The sequence below is a fragment of the Capsella rubella genome, unplaced genomic scaffold, assembly GCF_000375325.1.
Source record: "Capsella rubella cultivar Monte Gargano unplaced genomic scaffold, Caprub1_0 scaffold_1, whole genome shotgun sequence".
Classification (NCBI taxonomy): Eukaryota; Viridiplantae; Streptophyta; class Magnoliopsida; order Brassicales; family Brassicaceae; genus Capsella; species Capsella rubella.
In genome coordinates, this window is record NW_006238923.1 from 18,755,579 (window position 1) to 18,783,435 (window position 27,857).

At 38.2% G+C, this 27,857-nt stretch overlaps 10 protein-coding genes across 15 annotated transcripts; 6 read left to right on the plus strand and 4 right to left on the minus strand.

Annotated features, from left to right (window-relative positions):
- Nucleotides 1-1,493: 1,493 nt before the first annotated feature.
- Nucleotides 1,494-2,525, minus strand: LOC111832454. Its single transcript, XM_023788788.1, is given in 4 exon segments — nucleotides 1,494-1,508; nucleotides 1,643-1,666; nucleotides 1,668-1,877; nucleotides 2,520-2,525. Coding segments are annotated over 4 exon segments (255 nt in total).
- Nucleotides 2,526-2,627: 102 nt separating this feature from the next.
- LOC111832455 (putative F-box protein At1g53550) lies at nucleotides 2,628-4,071 on the plus strand. The gene is given in 3 exon segments (XM_023788789.1): nucleotides 2,628-2,733; nucleotides 3,239-3,895; nucleotides 3,898-4,071. Coding segments are annotated over 3 exon segments (912 nt in total). The 3' UTR covers nucleotides 4,047-4,071.
- On the minus strand, nucleotides 3,976-5,228 carry LOC17899980 (probable carboxylesterase 120). The gene has a single exon (XM_006306069.2). The coding sequence runs from the start codon at nucleotides 5,126-5,128 to the stop codon at nucleotides 4,139-4,141; it is 990 nt and encodes a 329-aa protein (XP_006306131.1). The 5' UTR covers nucleotides 5,129-5,228; the 3' UTR covers nucleotides 3,976-4,138.
- An 88-nt stretch (nucleotides 5,229-5,316) lies between these two features.
- On the plus strand, nucleotides 5,317-6,735 carry LOC111832562 (probable F-box protein At1g53815). Its single transcript, XM_023789667.1, has one exon. The coding sequence runs from the start codon at nucleotides 5,442-5,444 to the stop codon at nucleotides 6,603-6,605; it is 1,164 nt and encodes a 387-aa protein (XP_023645435.1). The 5' UTR covers nucleotides 5,317-5,441; the 3' UTR covers nucleotides 6,606-6,735.
- A 406-nt stretch (nucleotides 6,736-7,141) lies between these two features.
- LOC111832456 (putative F-box protein At1g61060) lies at nucleotides 7,142-8,326 on the plus strand. The gene is made up of 3 exons (XM_023788790.1): nucleotides 7,142-7,662; nucleotides 7,766-7,772; nucleotides 8,057-8,326. Exons 1-3 carry the CDS (start codon nucleotides 7,142-7,144, stop codon nucleotides 8,324-8,326), a joined length of 798 nt encoding a protein of 265 aa, XP_023644558.1.
- A 534-nt stretch (nucleotides 8,327-8,860) lies between these two features.
- LOC17900777 (60S ribosomal protein L18a-like protein) lies at nucleotides 8,861-10,138 on the minus strand. The gene is made up of 4 exons (XM_006304188.2): nucleotides 9,882-10,138; nucleotides 9,387-9,462; nucleotides 9,188-9,302; nucleotides 8,861-9,104 (listed from the first exon to the last, which is right to left on the minus strand). Exons 1-4 carry the CDS (start codon nucleotides 10,090-10,092, stop codon nucleotides 9,042-9,044), a joined length of 465 nt encoding a protein of 154 aa, XP_006304250.2. The 5' UTR covers nucleotides 10,093-10,138; the 3' UTR covers nucleotides 8,861-9,041.
- Nucleotides 10,139-11,520: 1,382 nt separating this feature from the next.
- LOC17898011 (mitogen-activated protein kinase kinase kinase 3) lies at nucleotides 11,521-15,529 on the plus strand. Of its 4 annotated transcripts, none has more exons than XM_023789360.1 (11): nucleotides 11,521-12,114; nucleotides 12,281-12,595; nucleotides 13,122-13,209; nucleotides 13,336-13,398; nucleotides 13,522-13,682; nucleotides 13,852-13,927; nucleotides 14,091-14,150; nucleotides 14,243-14,350; nucleotides 14,435-14,668; nucleotides 14,746-14,831; nucleotides 14,905-15,529. In XM_023789360.1, the coding sequence occupies exons 1-11, from the start codon at nucleotides 11,756-11,758 to the stop codon at nucleotides 15,155-15,157; spliced, it is 1,803 nt and encodes a 600-aa protein (XP_023645128.1). In that variant the 5' UTR covers nucleotides 11,521-11,755; the 3' UTR covers nucleotides 15,158-15,529. The 4 variants fall into 4 exon arrangements, with proteins under 4 accessions (XP_023645128.1, XP_023645129.1, XP_023645127.1 ...); XM_023789361.1 differs by having other exon boundaries at nucleotides 14,749-14,831; XM_023789359.1 differs by having other exon boundaries at nucleotides 11,524-12,114; nucleotides 14,902-15,529.
- A 582-nt stretch (nucleotides 15,530-16,111) lies between these two features.
- LOC17897233 (persulfide dioxygenase ETHE1 homolog, mitochondrial) lies at nucleotides 16,112-18,260 on the minus strand. The gene is made up of 8 exons (XM_006303996.2): nucleotides 17,853-18,260; nucleotides 17,430-17,558; nucleotides 17,227-17,334; nucleotides 17,023-17,157; nucleotides 16,816-16,857; nucleotides 16,660-16,719; nucleotides 16,487-16,565; nucleotides 16,112-16,413 (listed from the first exon to the last, which is right to left on the minus strand). Exons 1-8 carry the CDS (start codon nucleotides 18,093-18,095, stop codon nucleotides 16,322-16,324), a joined length of 888 nt encoding a protein of 295 aa, XP_006304058.1. The 5' UTR covers nucleotides 18,096-18,260; the 3' UTR covers nucleotides 16,112-16,321.
- A 585-nt stretch (nucleotides 18,261-18,845) lies between these two features.
- On the plus strand, nucleotides 18,846-23,001 carry LOC17899011 (C2 domain-containing protein At1g53590). Of its 2 annotated transcripts, XM_023789524.1 has the most exons (13): nucleotides 18,846-18,996; nucleotides 19,095-19,221; nucleotides 19,328-19,402; nucleotides 19,844-19,987; nucleotides 20,134-20,229; nucleotides 20,322-20,453; nucleotides 20,532-20,684; nucleotides 20,804-20,845; nucleotides 20,981-21,029; nucleotides 21,185-21,277; nucleotides 21,351-21,534; nucleotides 21,619-21,742; nucleotides 21,824-23,001. In XM_023789524.1, exons 2-13 carry the CDS (start codon nucleotides 19,105-19,107, stop codon nucleotides 22,877-22,879), a joined length of 2,265 nt encoding a protein of 754 aa, XP_023645292.1. In that variant the 5' UTR covers nucleotides 18,846-18,996; nucleotides 19,095-19,104; the 3' UTR covers nucleotides 22,880-23,001. The 2 variants fall into 2 exon arrangements, with proteins under 2 accessions (XP_023645292.1, XP_006303232.1); XM_006303170.2 differs by having other exon boundaries at nucleotides 18,847-19,221.
- Nucleotides 23,002-24,644: 1,643 nt separating this feature from the next.
- LOC17897529 (pentatricopeptide repeat-containing protein At1g53600, mitochondrial) lies at nucleotides 24,645-27,780 on the plus strand. 2 transcript variants are annotated; one of them, XM_023789878.1, is made up of 3 exons: nucleotides 24,645-26,988; nucleotides 27,113-27,165; nucleotides 27,270-27,780. In XM_023789878.1, exon 1 carries the CDS (start codon nucleotides 24,681-24,683, stop codon nucleotides 26,850-26,852), a length of 2,172 nt encoding a protein of 723 aa, XP_023645646.1. In that variant the 5' UTR covers nucleotides 24,645-24,680; the 3' UTR covers nucleotides 26,853-26,988; nucleotides 27,113-27,165; nucleotides 27,270-27,780. The 2 variants fall into 2 exon arrangements, with proteins under 2 accessions (XP_023645646.1, XP_023645647.1); XM_023789879.1 differs by having other exon boundaries at nucleotides 27,398-27,780.
- The last annotated feature ends 77 nt before the right edge of the window (nucleotides 27,781-27,857 follow it).

Genomic DNA, 27,857 nt, shown 5'->3' on the forward strand with positions numbered 1-27,857 from the left:
TATGAAAATGTTATGACAATATTATGCAAACATTATGGAGATGTTTTGAAAATACTATGAAAATGTTATGGAAATGTGAGCATTTGCTTCCTTCTCCAACCGAGTGAGCGATTAGATAATCATGTATATAGTATAAGCATACAGCTAAACTAAATAAAGTTTCGAATAGCTAATCTGACTTATTATCTGTTAAAACCTCTTACAGAGGTATCCATCGAGTATAGCAAAGGTTCTCTCAAGGGTTTCCTTAGTGTTGACATCGTGGAGGTTGGTGGGATTAGCATCACGTCACAACACTTCATAGAGGCCCTTACGACTGCTGAATATTTGTTATATCAGTAATGCGAAATATTGCCTCTCTTGACTCAAAATATGTTCACGTACCTTCACAAATCTTATATTATGTTTATAAACAACGAGACACTAACAGGAAATGTATAAGAAAAAGGATTACAGGTAAAAAATGAATAACACGACGAGCTTTGGCCGAACATCATAATTATACCTTATCATTGTGGATTGTATCCGTATGAATTTGGTCAGTGCCTTAATTAAACTACTCATCTCTATGGATTTCAAGCAAACCCATCTAACCCAATCTTTCCCTCACGATTACTTAATAAACAAGCTCTATATATTCAGAAGCATAACCAAGGGAAAATCAAAATCTTCTCAATATGTTTCTTCTTTAACAAATCTTTGTTCAGAAACGTACATCAAAATAAAATAAAAACATTACATCATGTTTCTAATTTTACAGGATTTGTTTAAAAGATAATATCCAATAAAAGAGAGAGCATTGTGTTGCTTGTATATATAAAAAAAAAAATTTGTTCAAAACCTAACCAAGAGAGAGAGAGTCAAAAGTGAAGATCAGAAGAGAAATGAATTGTTCATGTTTTTGTATGATAAGCTTTGCTTGAATACCCAAACAAGAGACTATCAAAAGTGAAGAGATCATACATCATGTTTCTCGTATAAGAAGCAGCTTTCATTAATTAAGAACCTAATCAAGAAGGTATATATGGTCTTTAAAGAAATATATGTATACATACAATAATTGTTTTACCTCAACTTTTGATTCTTGGAACTTTCATTGTACCTAATAAAAGGAGCCATGGTGATGGGGTAGACTTAGCTTCCTCTATTTAATTTAGTGCAAATGAAACGATTATGATAGACATGGAAGGATAAAATGCAGTCATTTCGATTCCAAAACAATAATAACGTCTAATAATTTGTGGATTTATTCCAAATTAGCTTTGAGTACGTAGGAAATTCAAAATTTATCTTAGTTGATGTTGATTTTAGGTACAAAACAAAATTGTAGGTGTGAATTGACAAAACCAACTTGAGGGGAGGGAGGGGAATTGACCATTTTTCCTCTTATTTATAGCTGTCGATTAAAATATGTGATGTTGTGACCAACAAATACAAGAACTGGGGGCCTAAATAGACTATAAATAAATATAACGGGACTTATTGGAAATTTTCTAAAGTCCTGGGTCCTTTCACAGAATACAAAATAGGTTTAAAAATAGGTTTAAGGGTAAAACAGACAATTGGAAAAACACTGAAGGTCTTCGTCTTGCGGTCGCTTATAAATAAACATCGCCGCCACCAAAGGTCAAAATTCAAGTGCCTATGAGAGATCAGAGCAGCGAGATTACAATGCTGTTCATGTTCCGTTGCGGGCATAAATCGAAACCCAATGATCTTTTCTTATCTCCTCTTGCAAGTAACCTTTCATTATTGCAAATTGGAAGAAAAGATCTCACATTTTCGTTTATTAATAACCAAAACCTTTTTTTATTGAATCGTTTGTTTTTGTTTTGTTTTGTTGTTTTGTGGAACACGACGGCCGATCCAAATGGGTTCTTGCACTCTTATGCTAGTCCCAATTTCACCCGGCCAAGATTTAAATTCAATGTAGTGGAGCAGTCTCTCTCTCTCTCTCTGTTTCTATTATTTCTTACATGTTTGTTATGTCATGTCTGAAATCAGAGATTCTGCTCTATATTTTTTTCGTATTTTCTTGAATTTTGATCTTAGAACAGAGATTTTGATACGAAACTACATTGTCTTTTTTTTTTTTTGGGTAATGGATGCTTGATTTGTTGTAATGGAAATTTCAGTGGTAGTTTACTAATATTATTCCAGATGACAAAAGGAGAAGATTTGGACTCTTTTGTTAAGTTAACATTTTTGTTTGTTTGACATTAGTGAAAGAAGTATGTGATTGACATTGTTGTTGTTAGGTTTCCTTTTTATCTTTATTATAATGTTTTTGGGTGTTTTCCTTTTCTAATAAATTGGTATTGCTACTTCTCTTAGGATTGTATGATGTTACAAAGTCTTAGGTCAGCTTTAATCATCGGTCATTCTTTTCTTTTCCTGCAACAGGGGCATTATTTGAGAATTTAACGGGTTTGAGAAGGCTAGGCTAACGTGTTTGTGTCTAGCTCAGATTCCTTCTTCTGTAATGATCAGATCGAAAAGTATTTCTTGCATAACATAACATACATCAGAGAAAACCTAATCAATTAGGAAGAAGTTATTAGTCCCTAAACAAGTCCAAGAGCGTGGTTGGAGCATCAGATAGCAGTCCTCATCTAGAGTTTCCATCCATGGGGACTGCGATCTCAAAACACACTTTTAGTCTGATCTTTGTTGATCAAGAAGACATAGCGACAGCGATCTCAAAACACACTTTTAGTCTGATCGATTACAAGGGTAAGTTAGGTGCTTGTAGTTATGAGATTTCCAGTAGTCTTTTGGAGTTGTGGGTTTTGGAGGGAGGATGCCAAGAAACCTAAATGGCCAAAGCTTAGTTACGGAATATCTCATCCGTGGTTGGATAGAATGTGGTCTGTATGCCTTGCTGGAATGATTGGTAGTTGCGAAATTGTGCTATACCCACGCTTAACAGAAGATCCTTTCTTCATTTTGTACTCCAACCTCGAGACCAACATTATCACAAGGGTAAAACTTGAAGTTCCACTATTTAAAAGGTTTCGTGGCCGTGGGATTAGGATTCAAGCATTTTCAAACTTTGTAGAGGATGTGAAGCTTATGTAAGTGTTTACATCTTCTCAAAGAGAACTTATCATATTATTCTATCTTTGTATTTCTTTTTTTTCTCTCTTTTCTTGTGTGTCGTTTGAAGTTATTATTTGTCTGTTTAGTTGCAAATCATGGGTTTTTTCAGTTTCTTTTTCCAAAGAAATCGAGACATGAGTTCTTGTGTTCTGTCTTACTCCATCTACTACAAAACTTGGCCTTGGAGGGATCATAGGAAAGTCTTTAACCTTACCCAAACTAAGAATGGAGGGGGTGAATTCAGAGAAGAGAAATGGAAAAGTAAGGTGCTCTTTTGGGTATGATCCGTTAGGCGAACAGTTCAAGGTATTGCGTATAACTTGGTTACGTAAAGGCACACAAGAGTGGTTAGGTGAGTATCACGTTCTGACATTAGGGACTGGAAACCTTTCATGGCGGAAGATCCAATGTCGCATACTTCATTATCCTCTAGAAGATAATGGTATATGCATCAATGGTGTTTTGTATTACCCCGCAAGGCTCAGTACCGGAAAGCATACCATGGTTTGCTTTGATGTTAGGTCTGAAAAATTCTTTATCGCTAACATTGATTAGGACATGGCAACAAATATCCCGGAACCTTTAAATTTTCGTTTCATAGACTATAAAGGTAAATTAGGTGCTTGTAACTGTGATATATACCATAATATTTTCGACTTGTGGGTTTTAGAGGATCCAAAGGAACATAAATGATCAACGCATATCTACGAAATGCCTCATCCATGGCCGGATGAAATGAGCTATGTACTATCTGCTGGGATGATTGCTAGTGGCGAATTTGAGTTGTACCCATGGAATACACGAGAGTACGAGACCCTTTCTTCATCTCAAAGCTCGAGAGGAACATTATCAGAAGAGTACAACTTGAGGTTCAAGTATTCGAAAAGTTTCCTTATTGCAGAGTTTACACATTTTCAAACTATGTAGAGACTGCGACACATATTTAATAGTGTTTACTTCTCCCAAACATAACTAATCACAATCTTTGTCTTGAGTTTGTTTTTTTAACTCTTAAAAAAAAAAACACTTGCGACGTCACTCATCTCGAAGAAGAAATGAAACTTCCAATGGAAACAAACAGAGTTTTACGCTTTGAAGGATCCATGACCTCAGCACCGTGAACATCGCCACTGGTAAATTGCTCCACCACGTCGACTCCCTTCTTCTTCATCAGCTTCGCCACATATCTCTGCCGATCTACCATCGGATCTAGTTCTCCTCCAATCACCATCACTTTCCATCCCAACCGTCCGATCTTCTCCAGATTCTCATGTCCATCTCCCACCGTCGGATCCGAATACTCGTGATCCCGGTCAACGCCGACGGGAAGACACAGTTCCCACATGACGTCGGTGACTATGGGAGGGCAAACCTGATCGTTTGCAAGTCTGATCTCAGATCCGCATCGCTCTTTCCCGCCAAAGAACGGGTGGTGTAGGATCAGTCCACGGATCTGTAACGGACTCAGATCAGATACGGAATCGGCGGCGGATCTTAGCCCGACGTTGTAGGCCAAGTTCCCTCCGGCGCTAGTTCCCATGAGGAACACATTTGAGAGATCGGCGTGAGATTTGATCCACTCGTCGTCGGAGTTTTTGATCCACTCCAGCGCCTCCGTACCGTCGTCGTACGCCGCCGGTAACCGGTGCTCAGGAGCTAACCGGTAAGAAGGAGACACGACGATGGCGTTGAGATCGCGCGCCATCTCGGAACAGAAATCGTGGAAGACTTGAAAGTCAACGCTGCACATGATGAATCCCCCGCCGTGGTAATACACAACGACTGGGAGTTTCTGAGACGAAACGCCGTCGTTTAAGGCGGAGGAGGGAACGTAGAGACGGAGCCACGTTGACTTTGACTGGTTCACGGGGAGATCTTTTGAAACGGCGGGGTTTTGCGGGGAAGGATCAGGTGTTGCTGCGGCGCATGGGAAGTTGGTGAGGTCGCGAGTGATTGAATCATCTGGATTCTTTACGATTTGAAGATAAGCGTAAGGATCAGAGACTGGAGCTGGACTTTGTTCGCACATCTTTGTCTTTCTTTCTTTTTTGGTCTTTTTGGATTATGACTCGAATATGCTAAAAGTTAAATTATAGTACTAGATCCGTAGATCGTGTGATAAATTGTTATAAAAATTAAGATTTTGCAGATTCACTTAAAATGAATCTACAATGGTGGGCTGCCACCGTTAAATGATAATGGGCTATGGGCCCTAAACAAAGCCCAACTTGTGGAGTGTGGTTTAATGACAGCTAGGTTAATGATCACTCCCACCGGATTATACAGACGACGTACGTACTCAAGCTGTGCCAAAACCTAGCGTTCCATTTCAACCATTCACCATGAATAAACGGATCCGTTCTTCTTCGACCTCTGGAGAAAAAACAGTATCATTTGGTCTGATCCCTGTTGATCTCTTCATCAGCAATATCTTGTCGAGGTTGCCGGTTGATTCTTTAGGTCAGTGTCGTTGCGTATCAAAGCTCTGGTCGTCCATAATTCGTCGTCCATACTACAACGTGTTGTTCCCGATCAAGTCCCCGGCTCCACCGCGGATCCTTTTCACCATCGAATATGGAGGAGATATGTTATTTTACTCGTCACCTCAGCCTCACAATCTGGATAAGAACACGTCTCTTGTAGCCACCCTTCATCATAGGACCCGCAACACAAAGTTTTACGATATATGTGATCCTGTCAGCGGACTGGTGTGTCGTCAGTATAATCCGGTGGGAATGATCATTAATCCCATTACAGGAGAGTCTTTTAAACTGCCCGACCTGAGTTTGGAGGGTGCTAAGTCAGAGATGTCATTCGATAGAGCAAGATATGCTTTTGGGTATGATCCACTCGACAAACAGTTCAAGGTATTGTGCATCACCTGGTTGCGTAGTGGCTCACAGAACTTGTCCGATGAGTATCAAGTTCTCACATTAGGGGATGGAAATAAAAATCTCTTATGGAGAAAGATCCAATGTTGCAAAATCCATTATGCTTTAAACGGTAATGCTATATGCATAAATGGTGTTTTGTATTATCCTGCAGAGATCTATGAGGGAGAAGTTGCCATCCTTTGCTTCGATGTTAGATCTGAGAGATTTAGTGTTGTTAACGTTAATAAAGACATGGCAGAGAAGAAGAAATCTATCACTTTCACTTTGATCGACTACAAGGGTAAATTAGGTGCCCTTAATTATGATAATCTTTTGGAGTTGTGGGTTTTGGAGGATGCCAAGGCATCTAAATGGTCAAAGCTTAGTTACGGAATATCTCATCCGTGGTTGGATAGAATGTGGTCTGTATGCCTTGCTGGAATGATTGATAGTTGCAAAATTGTGATACACCCACGCTTCACAGAAGACCCTTTCTTCATTTTGTACTACAACCTCGAGACCAACACTATCACAAGGGTAAAACTTGAAGTTCCACTATATAAGAAGTTTCGTGTTCCTGGGTGTAGGATTCACGCATTTCCAAACATTGTAGAGGATGTGAAGCTCATGTAAGTGTTTACTTTTTTTCTTTTCTTGCGTGTCTTTTGAAGTTTTTTTTTTCTGTTTAGTTACAAAACTTGGGGGTTTTTCGATTTTTGTTTTTCAAGAAAACGAGACATGAGTTAGTTCTTGTGTTCTGTCTTGGCCCTGGAGTGATCAATAAATTAAACTATAAAAACCAATTCTCTTGTTCGAGGGATAAATTGGCTAAACATATTCGAATGATCAATGATCTAACATGGTATAATTGTCACTAGTAACATGTTCAAAGTTATCTTCTTTGTGTTTGATGGATCTAAATGTTTAAATTTTCAATTCACCACCACCACGATCTGAATCGTTCTATAAGTTGTTTTTTTTTTTTCGGTGTGTATAAGTAAATTTAAATTGGTTAGTCGTGTCTAAATGGGCCAAAACGAAGTAGTGTATGGTGCCGCTAGTAAATAGATTTAGGCCCCTAAAAAGCCCAACTTATGGAAAGACATAAAACAAGCGAGAGAAACTTTAGTCGAACCATCAAACCTAGCGTGACCTTCAAACCATTCAGTATGAATCAACGGATCCGTTCTTCTTCAACCTCTGAAGTTGAAACAGAATACTTTGATCTGATCCCTGTTGATCTCTTCATCAGCAATATCTTGTCGAGATTACCTCTGGAGTGCATAGCTCAGTGTCGTTGCGTATCAAAGCTCTGGTCGTCCATAATCCGCCGTCCAAACTACAACGTGTTGTTCCCATGCAAGTCCCCGGCTCAACCGCGTATCCTTTTCATCATCGAATATGAAGGAGATTTGTTCTTCTACTCCGTACAACAGCCTCAGAATCCGGATGAGAACACGTCTCTTGTAGCCACCTTTCATCATAGGACAAGAGGGTCACCTTGCAGTAGTGTGTGTCATCCTCAGGCTGGCGGATTGGTTTGCCATCAACATGCTGGAAAGAAATCTCCAAAAGTGGCCGTGATTTGTAATCCCATAACAAGAGAGTTTTTAGCCTTGCCCAAGTCAGAGTGGCGGCCATCAAACGTGTATGATAAAGATTTTTTTGGGTATGATCCGATAGACCAACAGTTGAAGATATTGCGTATCACCTCGTTTTGTAAAACGCGCAAATTGGATCAGTATCAAGTTCTAACATTAGGGACTGGAAATAAGAACCTCTTATGGAGAAAGATCCAGTGTAGAACAGTTCATTATCGTATACGCGGTGACGATACGATGTGCTGCACCTGCATCAATGGGTTTTTGTATTATCCAGCAGTGTGCCTGGAGGGTACAATCCCTTGCATCAACATCGCTTGCTTTGATGTTAGGTCTGAGATTTTTAGTGTTATTAACACTGATCAAGACATGTCACTAACATGGACGGAATTTTTCCCTTTCACTTTGATCGACTACAAGGGTAAATTAGGCGCTTGTGAGTATGATGGATGCGATAATATTTTGGAGTTGTGGGTTTTGGAGGATGCACAGAGACATAAATGGTCAAAGCATATCTACCAAATGTTTCATCCAGTGCTGCATGATGACATTACTTTGCTACGTGTTGCTGGAATGATTGGTACTTGCGAAATTGTGCTTTGCCCATGTTATACACAAGGTCCTTTCTTCATCTTTTACTACAACCTCGAGACCAACATTCTCACAAGTGTAAACATTGAAGTTTCACTATGGCTTAGTAGGCGCTGGGTTTACGCATTCACAAACTATGTAGAGGATATGAAGCTTATGTAAGTGCTTTCTTCTTCTTCCCAAACCCAACTTACCACATTTATCTAATCTTTGTATATTTTGTGTTTCTTGCGTGTCTTTCAAGTTATTATTTCTCTGTTTAGTCACTACAGCTAAACACTGGTATATTTTTGATATCGGTTTTTTGATCTTCAAATTATCAAATTATTGCTCTCTTACAAAAGCAACAAACCTTTGAGGAAACGATCTTAGTGATCTTTGAGTTGTGGGTTTTGGAGGATGCCGAGAAATATGAATGGTCAAAGCATATCTACCAAATGCCTCTTCTCCACAACATATCTAGGCCCTGCTGGAATGATTAATGGTAGTTGTGAAATTGTGTTATACTCAAACTACTCACGAGATCCTTTCTTCTTCTAATTTGCCACTACAACTCGTAACCAACATTCTCACAAGAGTAAACATTGAAGTTCAGATGTTGTTTAGTGGGTGTAGGGTTTCACGCATTTCCAAACTACGTAGAGGATGTGACGCTTGTGTAAGTTTTTACTTCTTCTTTAAACTGAGCATGAAGTAGATTCTGAAAAGTCAAATTAAGTATGAGAGTTTGTCCCCATGATAAAAATTTATATTCAAATCTTTTGTAAAGTCCAAACCAGCTCTCGATTCTATTGAAAAACACAGCTCAATTTTTGAGACATTCCATCAAGCACAAATTCAAGATACTTTGATGAGCAATGTCTTAATTTCCAAACTTTCACGACCATGCTCCTCTTCCTCCCATGACACCAAAAAATATGGCAATTGTAGCAATACCAGCCTGTGTGAAAGTAAAGTGCTAAACATTGATTGAATCACAATATTAATGTATAAAACGTGATTATCGTTTAGTGAAAGACTCACTGCGATGGTACAAGCTATGTATCCTGGTTTCTCTCGCGGATCGATCCTAGCACATACTAGAATGAATACGCCTATGTACCATGGGAGTGCACCAAGAAGGAAACCAATGATGAACCTTAACATAAACATGAGTTTTGTCAGACAAAATGTATTGAAACCAAGTCTAATTGGAGATTGCTAGGGAACAGGAGAAACTTACAAGAACCAACCGAGGCCAAGACCACAACAAGGAAGACGGTTTTCTCTTGCAGGTCTTCCTTCAGAAACAGGGTAACCTGCAAATTTAGTTATACATTTGCTTTTAAAGCTTTGTGAACTATTGTAGAAACAGAGATAGAGAGAGCCATCGAAATGGAGAGGCACAAGCTTTCTAAATAATTTTGATTATATAGTTTAAGTTCTTGATTACTGAAAGAAATAAACTCTTATATCATTTTTAAGAATCTTACGACTCTTGTCAGTGAGAACTAACTTTACTCAGTTGGATCATAAAGAAGAGACAAATTTTGGTATCAAGCTCAGGCATAGACTCTGTCTCATCTTTAGTATATTGGAACTTTTTTAGTAACCATTGAGATACTATCAAAAGGGTTGACGAAAGAAGAAGCAGAGCTTAACTTTTTCCTCTTGAAAATCTGAGATTCAAAGCTGCGTTTCGACAAAGGTTTCCAAAGAGAGTCGGAGAGTTACTTACCAGGAACGGTTTGATGTTCTTGAACGTATTGATAAACGGAAATGTCGTGCTGAGTTGCTCCGGGAGGTGGAGACGGCTGAGGGAATCCGGTGACCGTATGATGATGCGACGGCGGAGGAGGGTGCGGCGGCGGAGGATAAGTAGGGACACCTTGAAACGTGCCGTAAGATGAAGGAGAAGCTCCTCTGTTTTTGTCTTTTTCTTGGCTCATTCTCTCTCTCTCTCCCTCTCTCTTTCTTGTGTCAGATTCTTTATCATCTCTCTATCTCTCTATATCTCATTATTGTTATAATCAGATTTGTGGTTTTAGGAATTTAGACACGTGGCTGCAGACACATGGACGACTGGTTGTTGTTAGAAAAAGATCATTCGGCTTAAGCTTTTGTTAATTGAAGTAGTTGACACATCAATCAGCAAAAACCAAACAAAAGTTGAACACGCAATTACTGTCTTCATCTTCATAACAAATAAATCCCACATGTTGTTCAATCTAATTTACACAATCTTCTATTTGATCTTATCTAATATCCCACAAACAAACTTGCTTCTAGTAAATATATAGACATGTGGAAGTATGAGTGAAAGAGAGAAAAAACAAATTGTGTAGAAACATAGTTGCACAACATCAATCATCTTTGTATACGCAAAGATTCAGATCTATAAGTGCTAAAACCCTTGGTCATTATGAGCTGATGAATACTTTAGCATACTAAAGGAGAACAACAAACCTTACTAACTTGACATAGTGAATTTGAATGTTTATTAATCTTTAGCTAGACATGGATAGTGTTGCCTCAATTTTGACAGATAGATGTAAAGCCACTATTGTGTGGATGAATGATAATGATGGTGGGGGGGGGGGGGGGGGGCTGCTCAGCTCTCAGGTCTTATAAAACATTGTTTTATTATCCATCCTATCCTCTGTGGGACATTTCCCTCACATCATTATTATGAATCAAAATTTCATCTGTGAAATTTGCGTTTTGTATTAGCGCAAAACATTTGTAGACATGAGCTGGATAGATCAATGTGTCTTCCGAACTGAAACACCGAGGAAATTAAACATTAGACTCATAGTTAAGTTAAACCAGTGTCTAATCACAAAATCTAGATCTACTACATCAACATTGCAGACTTTGGTTCTTTAAAACCAACTTGTGTACCAAAAAGTCGGTCAACAACAGATGAATACAACATATCCCTGGTAAAAGCTATTTCTTGTTTGGGACTGATCCACCTCTTCTCCAGAGTATCATATCTTAACACATCCTGCAGTATGGACAGGTGTAACAAAGACCTTATGAAGTCTAGTTCCAGTGAGTGTTCCAAAACATAGATAAGCTTTAAAAAAGCTAATTCTCATTATTAGTTTCAATCTCATCATCTACTTGAATTACATAGCAAAATTAACCACCTCATGCTATAATTTGTTCAATCACATTGGATATTACTCCACAGACCAAAATTAATTGATTATTTTTTGTTTTTAACCCATGTCGCAAAATTCCATTTTTATACTCTACAGGAAAAGAAAACAACTTTTTTTTTTGTAAAACCGTCCAAAAAATAAAAAAAATCTGAAATTTGAAGCAAAAGTTACGAGAGGAGCAGAGCAGGTTGGTTTGTTAATCCGACGGCGAGAAAGAAAGAGAGATAAATAAGTGAAAAGGTCCCAACTTGTGTCTCTCTTTCTCCAACTACCCTTTCGTGCTTAGCTGTCCACTCTCTCTCTCTCTTCTTTGCCGATGAAATCTTCATCTTTCGTATCTATCTTCCTTCTCATGCCCTAATCTCTCATCTTCTTTCTTCCATTGATTCTGTTTTTAAAAATCTCACCTTTTCAATTCAGAGTCCTCCAGTTTTTCTTGTGTGATATGCCTACTTGGTGGGGAAGAAAGTCCTGTAAGAACAAGGACGATAATCACAGCAATAGCAGAGGAATCTCCACAGATAGAGATATCAAGAGCTGTGGTGTTGGTGTTGATCCTCCTCTCACTCCCACTCGTGGTGGTACACCTCGTTGCAGTCGTGAATTCGCCGGAGCTTCTTCTGGCTTCTCTGGTTTCGACTCTGATTCTACAGAGAAGAAAGGTCATCCTCTCCCTCGTCCTTTGCTCTCTCCTGTTTCGATCCATCAAGATCATGTAAGCGGATCCACCTCCGGATCTACCTCTGTTTCTAGCGTTAGCTCATCCGGATCAGCTGAAGATCAGAGTCAACTTGTTGTCTCTAGGTTTGCTTTTTTTTTCTCCCTTTTATTTAGAAAGTAGTGATATTAGCTCCATTGAATTGTGCGTCTGCTTGTTCGGATCCATAGCCTCTTAATCAATCAAAGGTTGCGTCTTTTTGCTGTTTGGATTGTGGGTTTTGTGGCTCTAACTTAATAAGCATATTAGCAGAGGTCATTCTGATGTGAAATTCAACGAGAGAGCTTCCCCAAAGGCAGTATCTAATAGGCCCACGTCTCCACTGCATCAGCGATTATCTGGAGTTGTGAGTCTAGAGTCTTCAACAGGGAGGAATGATGATGGAAGGTCCTCCTCTGAGTGCCACCCTTTGCCTCGACCCCCTACTTCTCCTACAAGCCCTTCTGCTGTGCATGGTTCCAGGATTGGAGGAGGCTACGAGACCTCTCCTTCAGGGTTTTCCAAGTGGAAAAAAGGCAAATTTTTGGGAAGGGGCACCTTTGGCCAAGTCTATCAAGGGTTCAACAGGTGGGGTAGTCAGATTTTTCTACTCTGATCCGCTTTAAGAAATGTAATAGTATCAGATAAGGAAAATCTTATCAACTGAGTCAGTTGGCTTAGTTTTTAGGTGACAATAGTTAGTTAGCTAACCTTGGTTTAAGCAAGGCCTTCCGCCTTCTTTAGATCACATTATGTGCGATGTTCAGATAGATAGGGGATTTGATGCTAGCTTTCTCCGTAGGTGGAAACTATATTTGCATCTTGTAGATCCGGAGGCCATTACTATTGATATATAGGTTAGTAGCTATCTTAAGCTAGTATCCAGAGATGTTACATGTGATGGGCATGGGTATATCCTTACGACTCCTGCGAGGGTTTTACCTTTGATATGCTGTAGAGTGTGTGGACATTTTTTGTGGTTAGCTTCACCTGCTATCTAGATAAAGGCAATAGAAAGGAAAAGTTTCTATTATGCTAGCTCCTTACATTATATAAGCATCCTTCTTTCTAAATTAGTTCTTCCCATCATATAATGTTTTCGCCTATCTTACAGTGAGAAAGGAAAGATGTGTGCTATTAAAGAGGTCAATGTCATTACTGACGACCAAACGTCAAAAGAATGTCTGAAGCAACTAAATCAGGTTTATCTAGTTTGCCTCATCTTTTGTATATTGTCAAGATTTGATTACTTTCAGCTCTCAATTAAAATGAAATTGTAAAATACTCTAATATTTTTCAGACCTCTAACGACACTATTTTATTTTCAGGAGATAAATTTGCTTAGCCAGCTTTGTCATCCGAATATTGTCCAGTATTACGGAAGTGAACTGGTATGTGTCAATATCTGTGAGCTTCAGGAAAAGGAGAGATCATATATGCTTGTTGAGGGCAGCGTAATATTGTTATATAGAAACCTATATTGAAGCCTGGCCTGGATATTGTTATGCTTGTAGAGTGAAGAAACCTTGTCCGTCTACTTGGAGTACGTGTCAGGTGGTTCAATCCATAAACTGCTTAAGGAGTATGGTTCTTTCACTGAACCTGTTATTCAAAACTACACGCGGCAGATTCTCGCTGGACTTGCCTATTTACATGGACGAAATACAGTACATAGGTATTCAATATGACATCTGAAAGTTTGAATGGTATTCAATACTTCTGGCTCTCGGGTGTCTTTTTGTAGGATACTTGGCCAAAGTGTGACCCGTTAGCCCATTCGAAAAAGAAAATATTCAATTTGTCTTGTTTTGAACATTTAATGAAGAGTTTTGTTGTTCTAACAGGGACATCAAAGGAGCAAATATATTAGTGGATCCGAATGGTGAAATAAAGTTGGCAGACTTTGGGATGGCCAAACATGTAAGTATATAAATGTACTTCATAACCAAAATATGGATACATGATCTCCAGAACGTCATCAATGCGAAACAGAAGATATCCATTGTTTTATCTCCTTTACATTATATATTTCTTGAAAATTATGATTGCAGAAGCTCTAAGTAGCCATTTCTTTCTGCAACAGGTAACAGCCTTTTCTACTATGCTTTCTTTCAAAGGGAGTCCTTACTGGATGGCACCCGAGGTAGTTCCACTATTCTATCTTTTTAACTAGTGGAAGGCCATTATTTTGTTGCAGCTGATAGAAAATTACATTATGCTTCCGTTCTTTACCAGGTTGTGATGAGCCAAAATGGCTACACTCGTGCAGTCGATGTCTGGAGTTTGGGTTGTACTATTCTCGAAATGGCAACATCAAAGCCACCTTGGAGTCAGTTTGAAGGGGTATATAATACTGAAGACTGGACATAATCTCGTGTGCACTCTTCTTTTTATTATTCTAAAGTTTTTGCTAATTATTTTTACCAGGTTGCTGCGATTTTCAAAATCGGAAACAGCAAAGACACCCCAGAGATACCTGATCATCTTTCAAATGATGCAAAGAATTTTATTAGGCTTTGCCTGCAACGAAATCCTACAGCACGTCCTACAGCTTCTCAGCTTCTAGAGCACCCTTTTCTACGTGTACACACAACACGAGTGGCTAATAATAGTATGCCCAAAGATGCCTCCCCACGCCCCTTTGATGGAAGCTACTCACTGGTATGTATATAATGCATATGTTGGGCTGGATCAATTTGATTTCCTCCTATCAAGTTAAACTTGACTTTCTTCTTTAGCAGCCTACAAGGGAATCCTATCCAGGGAGACTGAGCCATGATAATTACCAAAGACAGCCAGTGTCTAGAACTATAAAGAGCCCAAGGTAAAGGGTTGTAGCTCAATCTACTTTTATGCTTGTTCTTGTCAACTAATCTCGTATTTGGCTCTTGCAGCAGAGAAAACGTAAGAGCTATCACATCCTTGCCAGTATCTCCATGTTCAAGCCCTTTACGTCAACTTGGGCCGGCATACAAAAGTTGTTTCCTGTCACCTCCTCATCCATCGTATTTATTTCCTGGGCAAGACAGTGGGTACAACCTAGCGGAGTTTGCTGCTAGCCCTTTCAGGGTGAAGAAAGACACAATGATAGAACCATCTAGTTTCAGGGCTCAAACACCGAATTCACCCTTGAGATCAAGACTGGTGTAGAAATGGAGCAAAAATTCGAGAGCATGGGAGCCAAATACCATAAACAAGTCCCCAAGGACCATGTATAAACACAGTGTCTCCTCCTAATTTTGGCCTTCTCCTTCTGTAGACCCTGGGAAATGTGAAGTTATGATACCATAGTTGTGTGTTGGGGCATCTACTAGAAGTGGGGATTTTTGGAACAAGAAGGAGAAATTAGGGGGGAAAGAGAGATGTAAAGAGAAACACGAAATGAATACAAAGATTATAGAGTGAGAAGTAAAGATAGTAAGTTGTGTTGTTTATACAAAGATGATAAATTCAACCATTTGTTTTCAAACCTACAGTGTGAATATACTTTTTCAGAAAGCAAACAAGTCATGAGTTTGAATTTTTCATGTTTTTACTTTCATTTAAAACATAAGTAGTTTATGTTTGACATAAGTTAGTTGAGGGAGTTCGTCGAATATCAAGTTCCCACTGAAAAAGAGATGACATAAGTTTATCTCTATCAAACGCTGAGTCATTGTTTCATCGGATTTAAAAGGCTTTAGCAATTTAGACACGTTGCAGCAGAACATGAACGAATGGTTGAAAAGCTAATGTAAATTATCTTAAGAATTGAAAAGTAGCTGACACATCATGACATCAATCAGCAAGCCAAACAAAGGCTGAACAGGCAAGTACTGTCTTCTTCATAACAAAGTTCCACATGTTCAATCTAATTTACACAAGTTTCCTAGTTATCCCATCTTAAAACGTAAGCAAATCTCATTGGACAAACACACTTATGGACAAACTACTCTCATGTTCCCACTGAGAAAGTAAGTTTGTCTCTTTCACGCTGAGTCATTGTTTGATCGGTTATAGCAATTTCGACACGTAGCAGCAGAACATGGATGAGTGGTTGAAAAGCTCATTTTGATTATGTTAATTGATTTACTTAGACTAATCAATCAGCAAACCAAACAAAAGTTGAGCACGCAAATACTGTCTCTATCTTCATAGCAAATTCCATATGTTCAATCTAATTAACACAAATCTTCTAATAGTCTTATCTAAAACAGAGGCAAATCTTCTTGGACAAACACAATCATGAACAAAACTACCGTGAAGAGTTTTATTGGCTTCTGGTAAATATAGAATGGAGGAGTAGATAAAGAGATAAACAAATTGAGTAGAGTTTTAGTTGACTTGAGAAGGCACATCTTGTAGTCCACACACCATATTTGCTGGTACTGCAACATCAATCATCTTTGGATAGGCCAGATTCAGATCTGTAAGAGCAAAAAAAACCGCGGTTATGTATGAGCTAAGGAATACTTGGCACACCAAGCGGAAGAAACTTACTTGACATAATGGATTTGAATGTTTCTTTATCTTTAGTTAAACGTGGGTTGTGTTGCATCTCTTCTCCAACTGTACTAACCTGAATATTAACAGAATGATGTCTAAGCAACTGTGTGAATTGATTACATCGTCACTAAACAAGCCAATGTGAATGAATTTGCGTTGAGCATTACCGAGAGACCTTTGTAGTCGTGAGCTGGGTAGATCAATGTGTCTTTTGGCAATGTAAATATCTGGTACAAACATCAACAAAAGCCGTTTTACATAAAATCCTTATAAATGTAAAAAGCTTCACCTTTGGAGACAAAATAAAGTTTGAAAACACTTGCCTGAGAGTGTACAGACTCGTAGAGTTGATCCGAGCTTCCTCCCTGCACAAGGAAACATCATAGTAAGGTTAAACCGATGTCTCATTACAAAACTTTAATCTTTTGCATCCACATTGGTTCCTCATTACAAAATTTAAATCCCATGCATTTTTCGGATGCCTTGCGGTTACTGGTTCTTTATACCAAATTCTCCTCTGTTTATTGTACCTGAAAGTCAGTCCTCCCACAACCCCGGATGAGTACAGCATCCCCGGTAAAAGCCATTCTTGGCTGGGGCTGATCAGCCTCTTCTCCAGTCACATATGCAACACATCCTGCAGTATGTCCAGGTGTAGCACGAGCCTGGGACAAAATCAAATTTGATTATTACTCTCTATACTTTCCCGGTGGTTTGTAACTTTGGTTTCTTACCTCGAGGTATATATCACCGATGGATACTTTGTCACCGTGTTCAAGAAACATATCTGCTTTAGAACCACTTGCTTTTGAAATGACGGATTTCACACCTGGTAGCTTAGTCTGTGTAAAAGCAAACAAAGAGAGATGACTAAAATTTTCGATTTAAACCAAAACAACAGAAATGTAAACAATGACATCAATCAACAGAAACAGACCTTAAGAAGTCCAGTTCCAGTGACATGATCCGCATGAACATGAGTGTTCATAGCATAGACAAGCTTTAACCCTAACTCATCTATCAGCTTCAAGTCTCTATCAACAGTCTTGTCCACCGGATCAATCAACTGCTCATCATCATCACATAAAAAAGCACAATTCAACAGATCAGACAAACAAAGAACATAAATTGATACAAAAGTGGAGATCTTTTTCAGTTACAACTCAGTCACACTCTCGATACACTAATCTGGATAAAACCCAACAACCAAAAACTTAATGATTCAACTTCCCGTCGTTCCAGAATCCCGACAAAACGATCTGATCACATTCATCATGCAAAGGATCATAATTTAAGATTTAAGACAAGAAAAACCCAAAAACCATCTGAAAAAAATCAAATCTTTTGGAAGCAGACATACCAAAGCCGGCTTGTCAGGATGAGAAACGTCGGCGAGAAGGTAAGTAAAGGTGGAAGATTCTTTCTCAAAGAGTTGGCGGAAGAGAAGCTTGGATGAGGAGGAGGAGGAGAATGATGAAGAAGAACCCATCACTGATCGGAGAAATGTTGGATGACGAGGACGGAGGATACGAGATTGAGAAACGAGGGATTTGGGTTGGAGTAGAAGAAGTTGTCGGAGACGTGAGAAATGTGTCATCACCATCGTTGTCAAAGCCCACAACTTATAAAGTGTCTAAGTCAACACCTAGTATTATTGGGACCCAAGATACTGATATTTTTTTATCTGAGATAAGATTAAAAACTCATCTGAAACGAACAAAAATGAAAAGTTATATCGGAGATGGGATTCGGGACATGAATCTATCTCTCTATTTTGCCTTGGTCCTTGGAGGTGGGATGAGAAGAAGAGCTTTTGAGGTTTTTACATGGACTTAAGGCCCTAATCTAATGGGCTAATAATGGGCCTAAACTTATTTAAAACGAAGCTGTTGCCGACATAAATCATCAGGTTAGCAAGCTCAACGACTAATCATGATCTTCTTTATGATTTCTGATGGTCTTTGTCTTCTTAGTAGGTCCATATAGTACAATGTTGAGAGGATGATTGATAACATTTGGTTTTGACTTCATAAATATAAAATCTGGTAGCACTTAAAATTTTGGTCAAAATATTGAATATACGAGAAAGAAAAGTTAAAACTTGAATATATGGTAACTAATGGTTTAATGACTTGACCAGAATATTAGCCAAGTGAGACCACTTGGAAAAGCCTTTTGCTAATTTGGTAACCATATAATGAAAGTATTCGATTTGATTTGGTTTGATGGTGGGAACAATCGTGAAGACGACACCGTTTGATCTTGGAACCAGCAAAAGAGAAAAAATCTCGAGACTGGTCAACGTTTAGAGATTTGAGATTTTTTTTTGGTAGACTTGAGAAAAAAGGAAACCCCACGGGATAATCCATAATCCTAAAAACTCACACACTCTCGTCGAATCACAAAAACTGTGGGTGAATCAATGATTCATTCCGTGCTGATACTGTAGCTCTTGTCGTTTTCTTGGCTTTTTCGATCTTTCTAAAACAGTAAAACACTTCAAAGTTCGAATCGATTCCGATCATTCTCCTTTCTGAGATGGAGTTTTGATTTAAAGACTAAATCTTTAGCAATCTTTTGGGTTTTCTTTTTTTTTTCATAGAAAGGTTACGATGGAGTCTTCGTTAATTCACCATATCATCATTGTGCTGCTGTTACTCTGGTTCATCTCTTCGTTGAATCGATCCCACGCTTTTTTCTACTTCCTTGCTCTCATTTATCTCTACCTGGTACTGTTCTGCTTCTCTGATGTTATGTTTCTTTTGGGTACCATGTCTGGATTTTAGTGGAATGAGTAAAGATTGTTGCTTTATATATATTTTGGGGTTTCTTCAGGTTCACGAACGGTATGTGATGAGATTGAAGAGAAAGTTGCAGTTTGAAGAGAGGAAGCAAGCTAATCAGAGAAGGGTAACTTTTTAAATTTCTATGGTTGTGCTCTTCTTTACGTGGAAAGATCCTACCTTTATGTGCTAACTGTTAATGGTGTGCTTAACCCAGGTTTTAGTTTGGTCAAGACAGATCTTAGAGATTACCCCAAATATAATGCTGGAAAGTTAGTTATAACTTTCAAAGCTCCTAGGTTGCTTTTTCTTTCTATTTTACCTATGGGTTGGGTTGAAAAATGAGGAATTGTAATGGTAATGGTTATAACTTTTGGTGTTTAGATCTTGTAATGGTTGAAATCGTATAGTGAAGCTGTGAAAGCTCTACATTTTAGCCCATGTATTGACTAACTTAGTGCTTAGAAGTGCTTTCTACATTTTACTTATTTGGATTTCTTTTCTTTTCAAAGTTTCCTTACCCTGCTTGAAATATTGTTTCCTGTATTTTGCTATATGCATCTTTTAGGTTCTAACTGATTCTGAATCTGTGCGGTGGATGAATCATGCTGTGGAGAAGATATGGCCTATATGCATGGAACAGATTGCGTCTCAAAAGATTCTGGGTCCAATCATACCTTGGTTCTTGGACAAGTATCGACCTTGGACAGCGGTATCAGTCTTAATTCCATATGGCCTTTCTGGTTCATTCAGCTTTTTAATAGCTCTGCAAATGTCATTGTGGTTTCATTTGGAAATTACGTCCCAGTTATAAGTAGTCACTTGTTATTTTGGATGTCTTCTACAATGTATTTGCAGAAAAAAGCTGTGATACAGCACCTTTACATGGGAAGAAATCCGCCTTTGTTGACTGATATTAGGGTCCTTCGCCAATCTACGGGTGATGATCACTTGGTATAGTTGCAACGCGTCATAGAACATTATAATTTGACATCCTACCTTAACTATCGATAGGAAAATTAGAACTTATGCTGGAGTTTATGCAGGTACTGGAACTTGGAATGAATTTTCTTGCAGCTGATGATATGAGTGCAATACTTGCTGTGAAACTAAGGAAAAGGCTTGGTTTTGGGATGTGGACAAAGTTGCATTTGACGGGAATGCATGTGGAAGGAAAGGTAGGGCAGCCTTTGCTTTATCTGAATGTGACCTTTTTCATTTTTGAGAACACATTTTTGCGCTTCCACTCTTAAAAGGTGTTGATCGGAGTGAAGTTCCTTCGTCGATGGCCTTTCCTGGGGCGTTTACGTGTGTGTTTTGCAGAACCTCCATATTTCCAGATGACTGTTAAGCCAATCTTCACTCATGGGCTTGATGTTGCTGTACTTCCAGGCATTGCTGGATGGCTGGTAAGTACTACACAGCCATATAGTCTTAATAATATTTTTGAACTGTCTATTTCAAACTTTTGGTTTTTTAACCCTTCAAATTTCTAAAAGTCGCCTCATTTCTCAAATTTCGTAATCAGGATAAACTTCTTTCTATCGCATTTGAACAGACGCTTGTTCAGGTAAGAATGATGGTTTGTAATTTGATTTAGGTTCTCTGCTGGTTCTGAATGTCCCCTTCCTGTATTTAAGAAATGAATGGCTTGACTTAAGATATTGTTTTACTATTTCGTAACTTCCCTGCAATATGGTTGCAGCCAAATATGCTTGTTGTTGACATGGAGAAATTTGTTAGCCCAAAGTCAGGTATTTATTGCAGCAACTCCATAGCTTACTTCTTATATTTCTGTTTTCTTACTTCGTCACTTCTAACATTTTTTCTACATTCCTGACACTTGAAATCATTGGTACATGTCAAGCTTTCATTAACTTGCACTTTTATTGTCTCTGTTGGCCTCCAGAAAATTGGTTCTTTGTTGATGAGAAAGAACCAGTTGCACACGTCTTAGTTGAAGTCTTTGAAGCATCAGATGTTAAACCATCTGATCTAAATGGTTAGTTTTGACATTACATAATGTATTAGTTATTTTTCTTTCGGTTTGAAAAACTTGGATGTTTTGATCTCAGGTTTGGCTGATCCTTATGTGAAGGGGAAACTTAATGCTTACCGATTTAAAACCAAGATACAGAAGAAAACGTTGTCCCCAAAATGGCAGGAAGAATTTAAAATACCAATCTTTACATGGGATTCTCCAAGTATACTTAGCATTGAAGTTCGAGACAAAGACAGATTTGTGGATGATACCCTTGGGTTTGTTCCTAAACACCAGCCTCTTCAATTTCAAACTTGTAGAATATCTTAGGTCTCTAGTTTTGAGTTCCTGTTTTGTTGCAGTGAATGTTCAGTGAATATCGGAGAGTTTAGAGGCGGCCAAAGAAACGATATGTGGTTGCCTCTTCAGAACATCAAAGTGGGAAGGCTGCATCTAGCTATAACTGTAATCGAAGACAATACAAATGTAAAAAAAATTCTAACTTTTCTCCAAACATAACAGTTTTTCAAGATTAGTTTTAGCGAATGATTCTATTTTTTGGAACAGTTGAGTGAGGATCCCTTCAAAGAGGCAAATCTAAACAAGGAAGACATACAGACTTCTTTTGCTTCTGATGCTACAAATCGAGGCTCTTTCTCGTCAGAAAAATCTCCCAGTGTTGTGGATAACTTTGAGCCAGTTAACATTGAAGGGCAAGAAGAGACTGGAATTTGGGTTCAAAAACCGGGAGCTGAAGTATCACAGATTTGGGAACCGAGAAAAGGCAAGAGTAGACGTCTTGATAACCAAATACAAAAAAATCCTAATGATGGATCGTCCAACAATGGAAGCAGTAGCACCGACGAAAATCAAGAGGGATCGAGGAATCCGATGAAGTCTGTTGGTAGAGGATTGAGGAAAATTGGGTCAGTGTTTCATAGGAATGGGAAAAAGGAAGAATTTATAATAGGAAGCATTGAAGAGGAGTCACAGTCTCAGTCTCCTCGAATCAATCTAAAAGCAGTAAACCAAAAGGATGTTGGACTTAACTTCATCGTTGATGAAAATCTCTCGGGTCCTCTTTCAGGACAGAGTTTAGATTCTGAGAGTTTAGATGCAGAGGAGAATTCAGGTAAAGGTCATATGAAGGATGTTGCAAAGAGTTTTCTAAAACAAGCTGAGAAATCTGCAAAACAGTTTAAGCATGTGTTTTCACGTAAAGGATCCAAGAAAGCAAGAGATGGGCAACACGAAATTGTTCCTGAATCTGATTCTGATTCTGAATCTTCTTCTTCTGATGATGATGATGCGTTTACCTGTGTAAAGAACCTGGCAACAGAAACAGGAACACCAAGAGCTCTTACACGCGATGGGAATATTGTTAGAACAGGAAATGATGATCATCCAGATTTCACAACATTAACAAATGCTAAGGAAGTTTCAAGTAGTGATATTGCTGAGAATTTGACAGATGCTGAAGCTAAAGAGGAGAAATTAGAGGAAGGAGCAGAGTCAGAAACTAGAGATATCGACGAAGCCATGAACATCAAAAGTGAAGATGAGAAAGTAGAGACGCCTAAGAATATCGAAGAAGTGGGAGAAAAGGAATCATCTTCAAAGTAAAAATGTATATCTTATGCACATTCACGTTCATGTATCTGTTTATTGGTTTACTAAATTTGAATCCTGCAAACCAAATGAAATTCTTGAGCTTCTAATAGACCCTACTTTTTGTTTCTTGATTATTTTTTTTTCTTTCTATTTCCTTATCCTCCAAGATGGTCATACAACAGCTTGACTTACAAAGGGATTTTGTCTCATATCTCCTCGTCGGTATTAAGAGTTTCCTTACAGTTACTAAAACCCTGCAAGTGTTTGATAAAAATGGTAAAATGAGTATAGCCCAATGAAATTCTTGAAAACAGAGACATGAGCGCGGCTGTTCATATAGCTCAATGACAATGATTGATGGCTACAAATCTCTTCGATAGAATGTCAAGAAAAAACGTGGTTACTTGGGATGTATGATTGATTAGTATTTTGTTTTGCTATGATCTATGAATGTTAAGTCGTATCATTAGAAATTTGGCTTCACAATGTAAGAGCCTATATGTCCTTGGCCAAAAAAGAAGATTGATTAGTATTTCAAAATTGGCTCTTTGTTCATAGATGGATTTGACCTGTTTCTGAGAATGGACAAGAGAAAATAAATCAGAGTAATCTCCGGAACCTTGTATGTCCATCAGTCCATGTTTAATAAATCAAGGATTCTCAAAAACATTCCTGTGACTTGACGTGCTTACATTTATTGAATTACGTATAAAATGTTTACATCTCTCGCATGCACAAACTTAATCTATAACATTCATGCTTTACATATACATATTGGAAAAAATGATAATAGATTTTAAAAAGACAAGCACGAAAGAGTTACAGTTATAACAAGCCAAGGTGTTAGCGACCGCAGTAGCCGCCGTTGGTACTGTCTTGGCGACTATTCTTCTTCACAACCAAGGCTTGCCGACTGACGAGTTCCTAAGAAACAGCTAATGATATCTTTTTGGTTTTAAACAAAAAATGATACTTGACAAGAAGAAAGCCAAGTAAAGCTAAGTAAATTACAGACTCTATAATTTTTCGATCCATCGATTTGTTCTTTAAGTGATTCTATTCTAGCTAGACTCTATCTAATATATATACAAATACTGGTTTTGGAGGTTAGCTGTTTTCTGACTTTGTATTATTTGCAGTTTCAACTTGTACATACATACACTAATCTAATAGTACTAGTTGTTTTCTTGACTTTGGTTTTATTTACTTTTTCTTCATTTTAAGGTAATTAGTTTTGGTATATATACTAGAGAATGTGTCAATTTTTGCTAGTTGAGACGTGCGATTATGAACGATCTTTTGCCAAGTTGCCACAAATCTTTAGTTTGACTATCTCTCTATTTAAACTTATATGTATGCTTATAGATGAAATGAAACTGTTTTACATATATCGGACTAACTGTTGTAATTGTTTATCCCAGCTTGAAAATACTGTAATGTAAATAATTATCACATGGTTCATTCATGCTTTCTTAACCAACAAAGAACTTATGCTAATAAGTGTATAATGTTTAGTTAAAACAGACAAAAATAACAGAATTTACATAAATAAAATCTAAAGAACAAAAAATAAAATGATTTACTATTTAGAATACAGGAAATTTTCGAAAAAAGAAACTGAAAAATAATATGATTTATTTTGATTTAATTTTCCATAGGTACTTACTTTTGTTTTTTTTTTTTTTTTTTTTTGTTTTTTTTTAACGTGTGACTCTACAAAAACAAATTCGTATATAAGTAGATTTAAAACCCTTAAATGTTTTCCCGGCTCTTTTTTTTTTTCCATCTCTCATCCGTAGGAATCGCTCAGTTAATGGTGATGAGGTTGGTTTCGAACAACCTATTAATTCAAAGACACAGCTTTTGTCGCAGATGTAATTGTACGCTTGCTCTCTCTAACCACGAGCCCATCACCCAGAATACTCGAAACTTTCTCGATACTACGACGAGCACTGCTATCTTTCAATGTAATTCTCAGATTTCGAAGCTCGCTAGAAATGGGAATCTCCAAGGAGCTGAAGCTATTTTCAGACAGATGTCGCATAGAAGTATAGTCTCTTGGAATGCGATGATTTCTGCATATGCGGAGAATGGTAAGATGAGTAAAGCATGGCAAGTGTTCGATGAAATGCCTGTGAGAGCTACAACTTCTTATAACGCGATGGTTACGGCTATGATTAAAAACAAGTGTGACTTGGGTAAATCCTATGAACTTTTTTGTAGTATACCGGAGAAGAATGCGGTGTCTTACGCTTCGATGATCACTGGTTTTGTTCGGGCTGGGATGTTTGACGAAGCTGAATGTTTGTATGCTGAGACACCTGTGAAGTTTCGTGATCCTGTTGCTTCGAATGTTTTGTTAAGTGGGTATTTGAGAGCAGGGAAATGGAACGAGGCTGTTCGTGTTTTTCAGGGTATGGCAGTGAAGGAAGTTGTGTCATATAGCTCTATGATTGATGGATATTGCAAAATGGGGAGACTTGCTGATGCTATAACTCTTTTTGATGGAATGCCTGAGAGAAATGTGATTACTTGGACTGCTATGATTGATGGGTATTTTAAAGCTGGGTTTTTTGAAGATGGGTTTGGTCTGTTTCTAAGAATGAGACGGGAGGGGGATGTCAGGGTTAACTCTAACACTTTGGCTGTCATGTTTAAAGCTTGTCGTGATTTTTCCAGATACCGAGAGGGAAGTCAGATTCATGGGTTAGTTTCACGCATGCCTCTCGAGTTTGATCTGTTTCTAGGGAATTCTTTGATTTCAATGTACTCTAAGCTTGGTTATATGGGAGAGGCCAAAGCAGTGTTTGGCGTAATGAATAATAAAGACACTGTTTCTTGGAATTCCTTGATCACAGGTCTTGTTCAGCGAGAACAAATTTCTGAAGCTTATGAACTTTTCGAGAAGATGCCGGATAAAGATTTGGTATCCTGGACAGATATGATTAAGGGATTTTCTAGAAAAGGAGAAATCTCTAAATGTGTAGAGTTGTTTAGAATGATGCCTGAGAAGGACGGTGTAACTTGGACTGCTATGATATCTGCTTTTGTGAGCAATGGATATTATGAGGAGGCGCTTTGCTGGTTTCTTAAGATGCTCCAGAAAGAGGTTCGTCCAAATTCCTACACTTTTAGTAGTGTCCTCAGCGCAACAGCTAGTTTGGCTGATTTAATTGAAGGACTACAGATCCACGGTAGAGTTGTGAAGATGAACATGGGGAATGACTTGTCAGTTCAAAATTCTTTGGTATCGATGTATTGCAAATGCGGGAACACGAATGATGCTTACAAGATCTTCTTATGCATCAATGAGCCTAATATTGTTTCTTATAACACGATGATCAGCGGATTTTCCTATAACGGTTTCGGGAAGGAAGCTCTAAAGTTGTTTTCCATATTGGAAAGTACAGAAAAAGAGCCAAATGGTGTTACCTTTCTTGCTATATTATCTGCTTGTGTTCACGTTGGATACGTAGACTTAGGATGGAAATACTTCAAATCAATGAAATTCTCGTACGGCATTGAACCAGGACCTGATCATTACGCATGCATGGTTGATCTCCTTGGGAGAAGTGGACTACTTGATGAAGCATATAACTTGATCTCTTCAATGCCCTGTGAGCCTCATTCTGGGGTTTGGGGCAGCTTGCTTGCTGCCAGCAAAACTTATTTACATGTCGATCTAGCAGAGCTTGCTGCAAAGAAACTAATCGAACTAGAGCCTGATAGCGCAACACCTTATGTGGTATTGTCCCAGCTATATTCAGTTGTTGGGAGAAACAGAGACTGTGATCGGATAATGAACATCAAGAAATCGAGAAGAATAAAGAAGGATCCTGGGTCTAGCTGGATCATCTTAAATGGTCAAGTACATAATTTTCTTGCAGGAGATGAATCCTATCTGAATGTTGAAGAGATAGCTTTTACACTAAAGATGATTGAAAAGGAAATGGAATTGATTTGTGTCAGCCATGGAAGCAGTTAATTATCAGTAAAGCAACATGCACGCAGGCACATTGGTTTTTACTTCATCAACAGAGAGCAAGAAGCGCACTTGGACACCTTGTAAAATCGCATGTCTCTCTCAAGTTTTTCCTCCGACCACTATCCAAAGATGAACTGTGAGCTCCTGAATCCTTCTCCTCCAATGAATCAGTTCCAATGTTTTCGATTTAAGTTTTGGCATATCTCACATATATGCATCTAACAATGGATGGGTTTGCCTATATATATTATTCTTCTCAGTAAAGTGGTGTAAGAGGTTCTGATCCATCTCAGTGCCAGGCTCTGTTATTGAGGTATGAGTTTTCTTCTTGGAGTTGATTTATAATCGAGAAATGAAGAAAACAAATGAAGAAAAAGCTAATTTTAAAGTTGATAGGATTCTTATTTCTTATTGCAGAGAGAGAGGCTGATAGAGAGAGAGAGAGGCTGATAGAGAGAGAGAGAGATCATGATAACTTATGTCACTCTATTGTCTGCGTTTCATTGTTTTGATTGGTATAAACTTATTATTAAGTGATCGTTCAGAGAAGATGGAGACTGCTAGTAATGAGCTTGCTGAAAAGGCCAACAACCAGAGCAGCACGACTGTAACAAGCAATGGTGACTTTATGATTCATCCACCGGCTTCGTCTCTCCCTACCATCTCCAGTTCTGGCCTTCATGGTGGCCATCAATATCATGGCGGTGGTGGTGGCCGTAGCGGCGGAGGTAGTTATGTATAACGATTTCTAGTTACTAGCTAGATGATGTTGCTATTAAATTTGGGTAGTTTAGTTTTTTTTTTTTTAATTTAGTTTGATTATGTTTGATATAACTTCTTCTGGATTTATTTAATCTCTTTTTAGTTTCTCTTTCGAGTATGTTACACATAATGTTATCTGAATACTTCTATGTATATCTAGTACGAAAGTGAAGATACTTTTTTATTTTTTTCGTTTGAAGAAAAAGTAAAGATAAATGTTGAAAGTAATTAACATTCCAGTTT

Coding starts and splice junctions, on each gene's coding strand:
- LOC111832456 (XM_023788790.1), top strand. CDS start 7,142: ATGAATCAACGGATCCGTTCTTCTTCAACCTCTGAAGTTGAAACAGAA.
- LOC17900777 (XM_006304188.2), bottom strand. CDS start 10,092: ATGAGCCAAGAAAAAGACAAAAACAGAGGAGCTTCTCCTTCATCTTAC. Junction 9,303..9,386: donor CTTGGCCTCGGTTGGTTCTT/GTAAGTTTCTCC, acceptor GTTTATGTTAAG/GTTCATCATTGGTTTCCTTC. Junction 9,105..9,187: donor ACATAGCTTGTACCATCGCA/GTGAGTCTTTCA, acceptor ACTTTCACACAG/GCTGGTATTGCTACAATTGC.
- LOC17898011 (XM_023789359.1), top strand. CDS start 11,756: ATGCCTACTTGGTGGGGAAGAAAGTCCTGTAAGAACAAGGACGATAAT. Junction 12,596..13,121: donor GTCTATCAAGGGTTCAACAG/GTGGGGTAGTCA, acceptor CCTATCTTACAG/TGAGAAAGGAAAGATGTGTG. Junction 14,832..14,901: donor AGAACTATAAAGAGCCCAAG/GTAAAGGGTTGT, acceptor TGGCTCTTGCAG/CAGAGAAAACGTAAGAGCTA.
- LOC17897233 (XM_006303996.2), bottom strand. CDS start 18,095: ATGGTGATGACACATTTCTCACGTCTCCGACAACTTCTTCTACTCCAA. Junction 17,335..17,429: donor CTGGAACTGGACTTCTTAAG/GTCTGTTTCTGT, acceptor GCTTTTACACAG/ACTAAGCTACCAGGTGTGAA. Junction 16,566..16,659: donor ACGACTACAAAGGTCTCTCG/GTAATGCTCAAC, acceptor GTTAATATTCAG/GTTAGTACAGTTGGAGAAGA.
- LOC17897529 (XM_023789878.1), top strand. CDS start 24,681: ATGGTGATGAGGTTGGTTTCGAACAACCTATTAATTCAAAGACACAGC.
- LOC17899011 (XM_023789524.1), top strand. CDS start 19,105: ATGGAGTCTTCGTTAATTCACCATATCATCATTGTGCTGCTGTTACTC. Junction 21,030..21,184: donor ATTTGTTAGCCCAAAGTCAG/GTATTTATTGCA, acceptor GTTGGCCTCCAG/AAAATTGGTTCTTTGTTGAT. Junction 21,535..21,618: donor TTTGTGGATGATACCCTTGG/GTTTGTTCCTAA, acceptor GTTTTGTTGCAG/TGAATGTTCAGTGAATATCG.
- LOC111832562 (XM_023789667.1), top strand. CDS start 5,442: ATGAATAAACGGATCCGTTCTTCTTCGACCTCTGGAGAAAAAACAGTA.
- LOC17899980 (XM_006306069.2), bottom strand. CDS start 5,128: ATGTGCGAACAAAGTCCAGCTCCAGTCTCTGATCCTTACGCTTATCTT.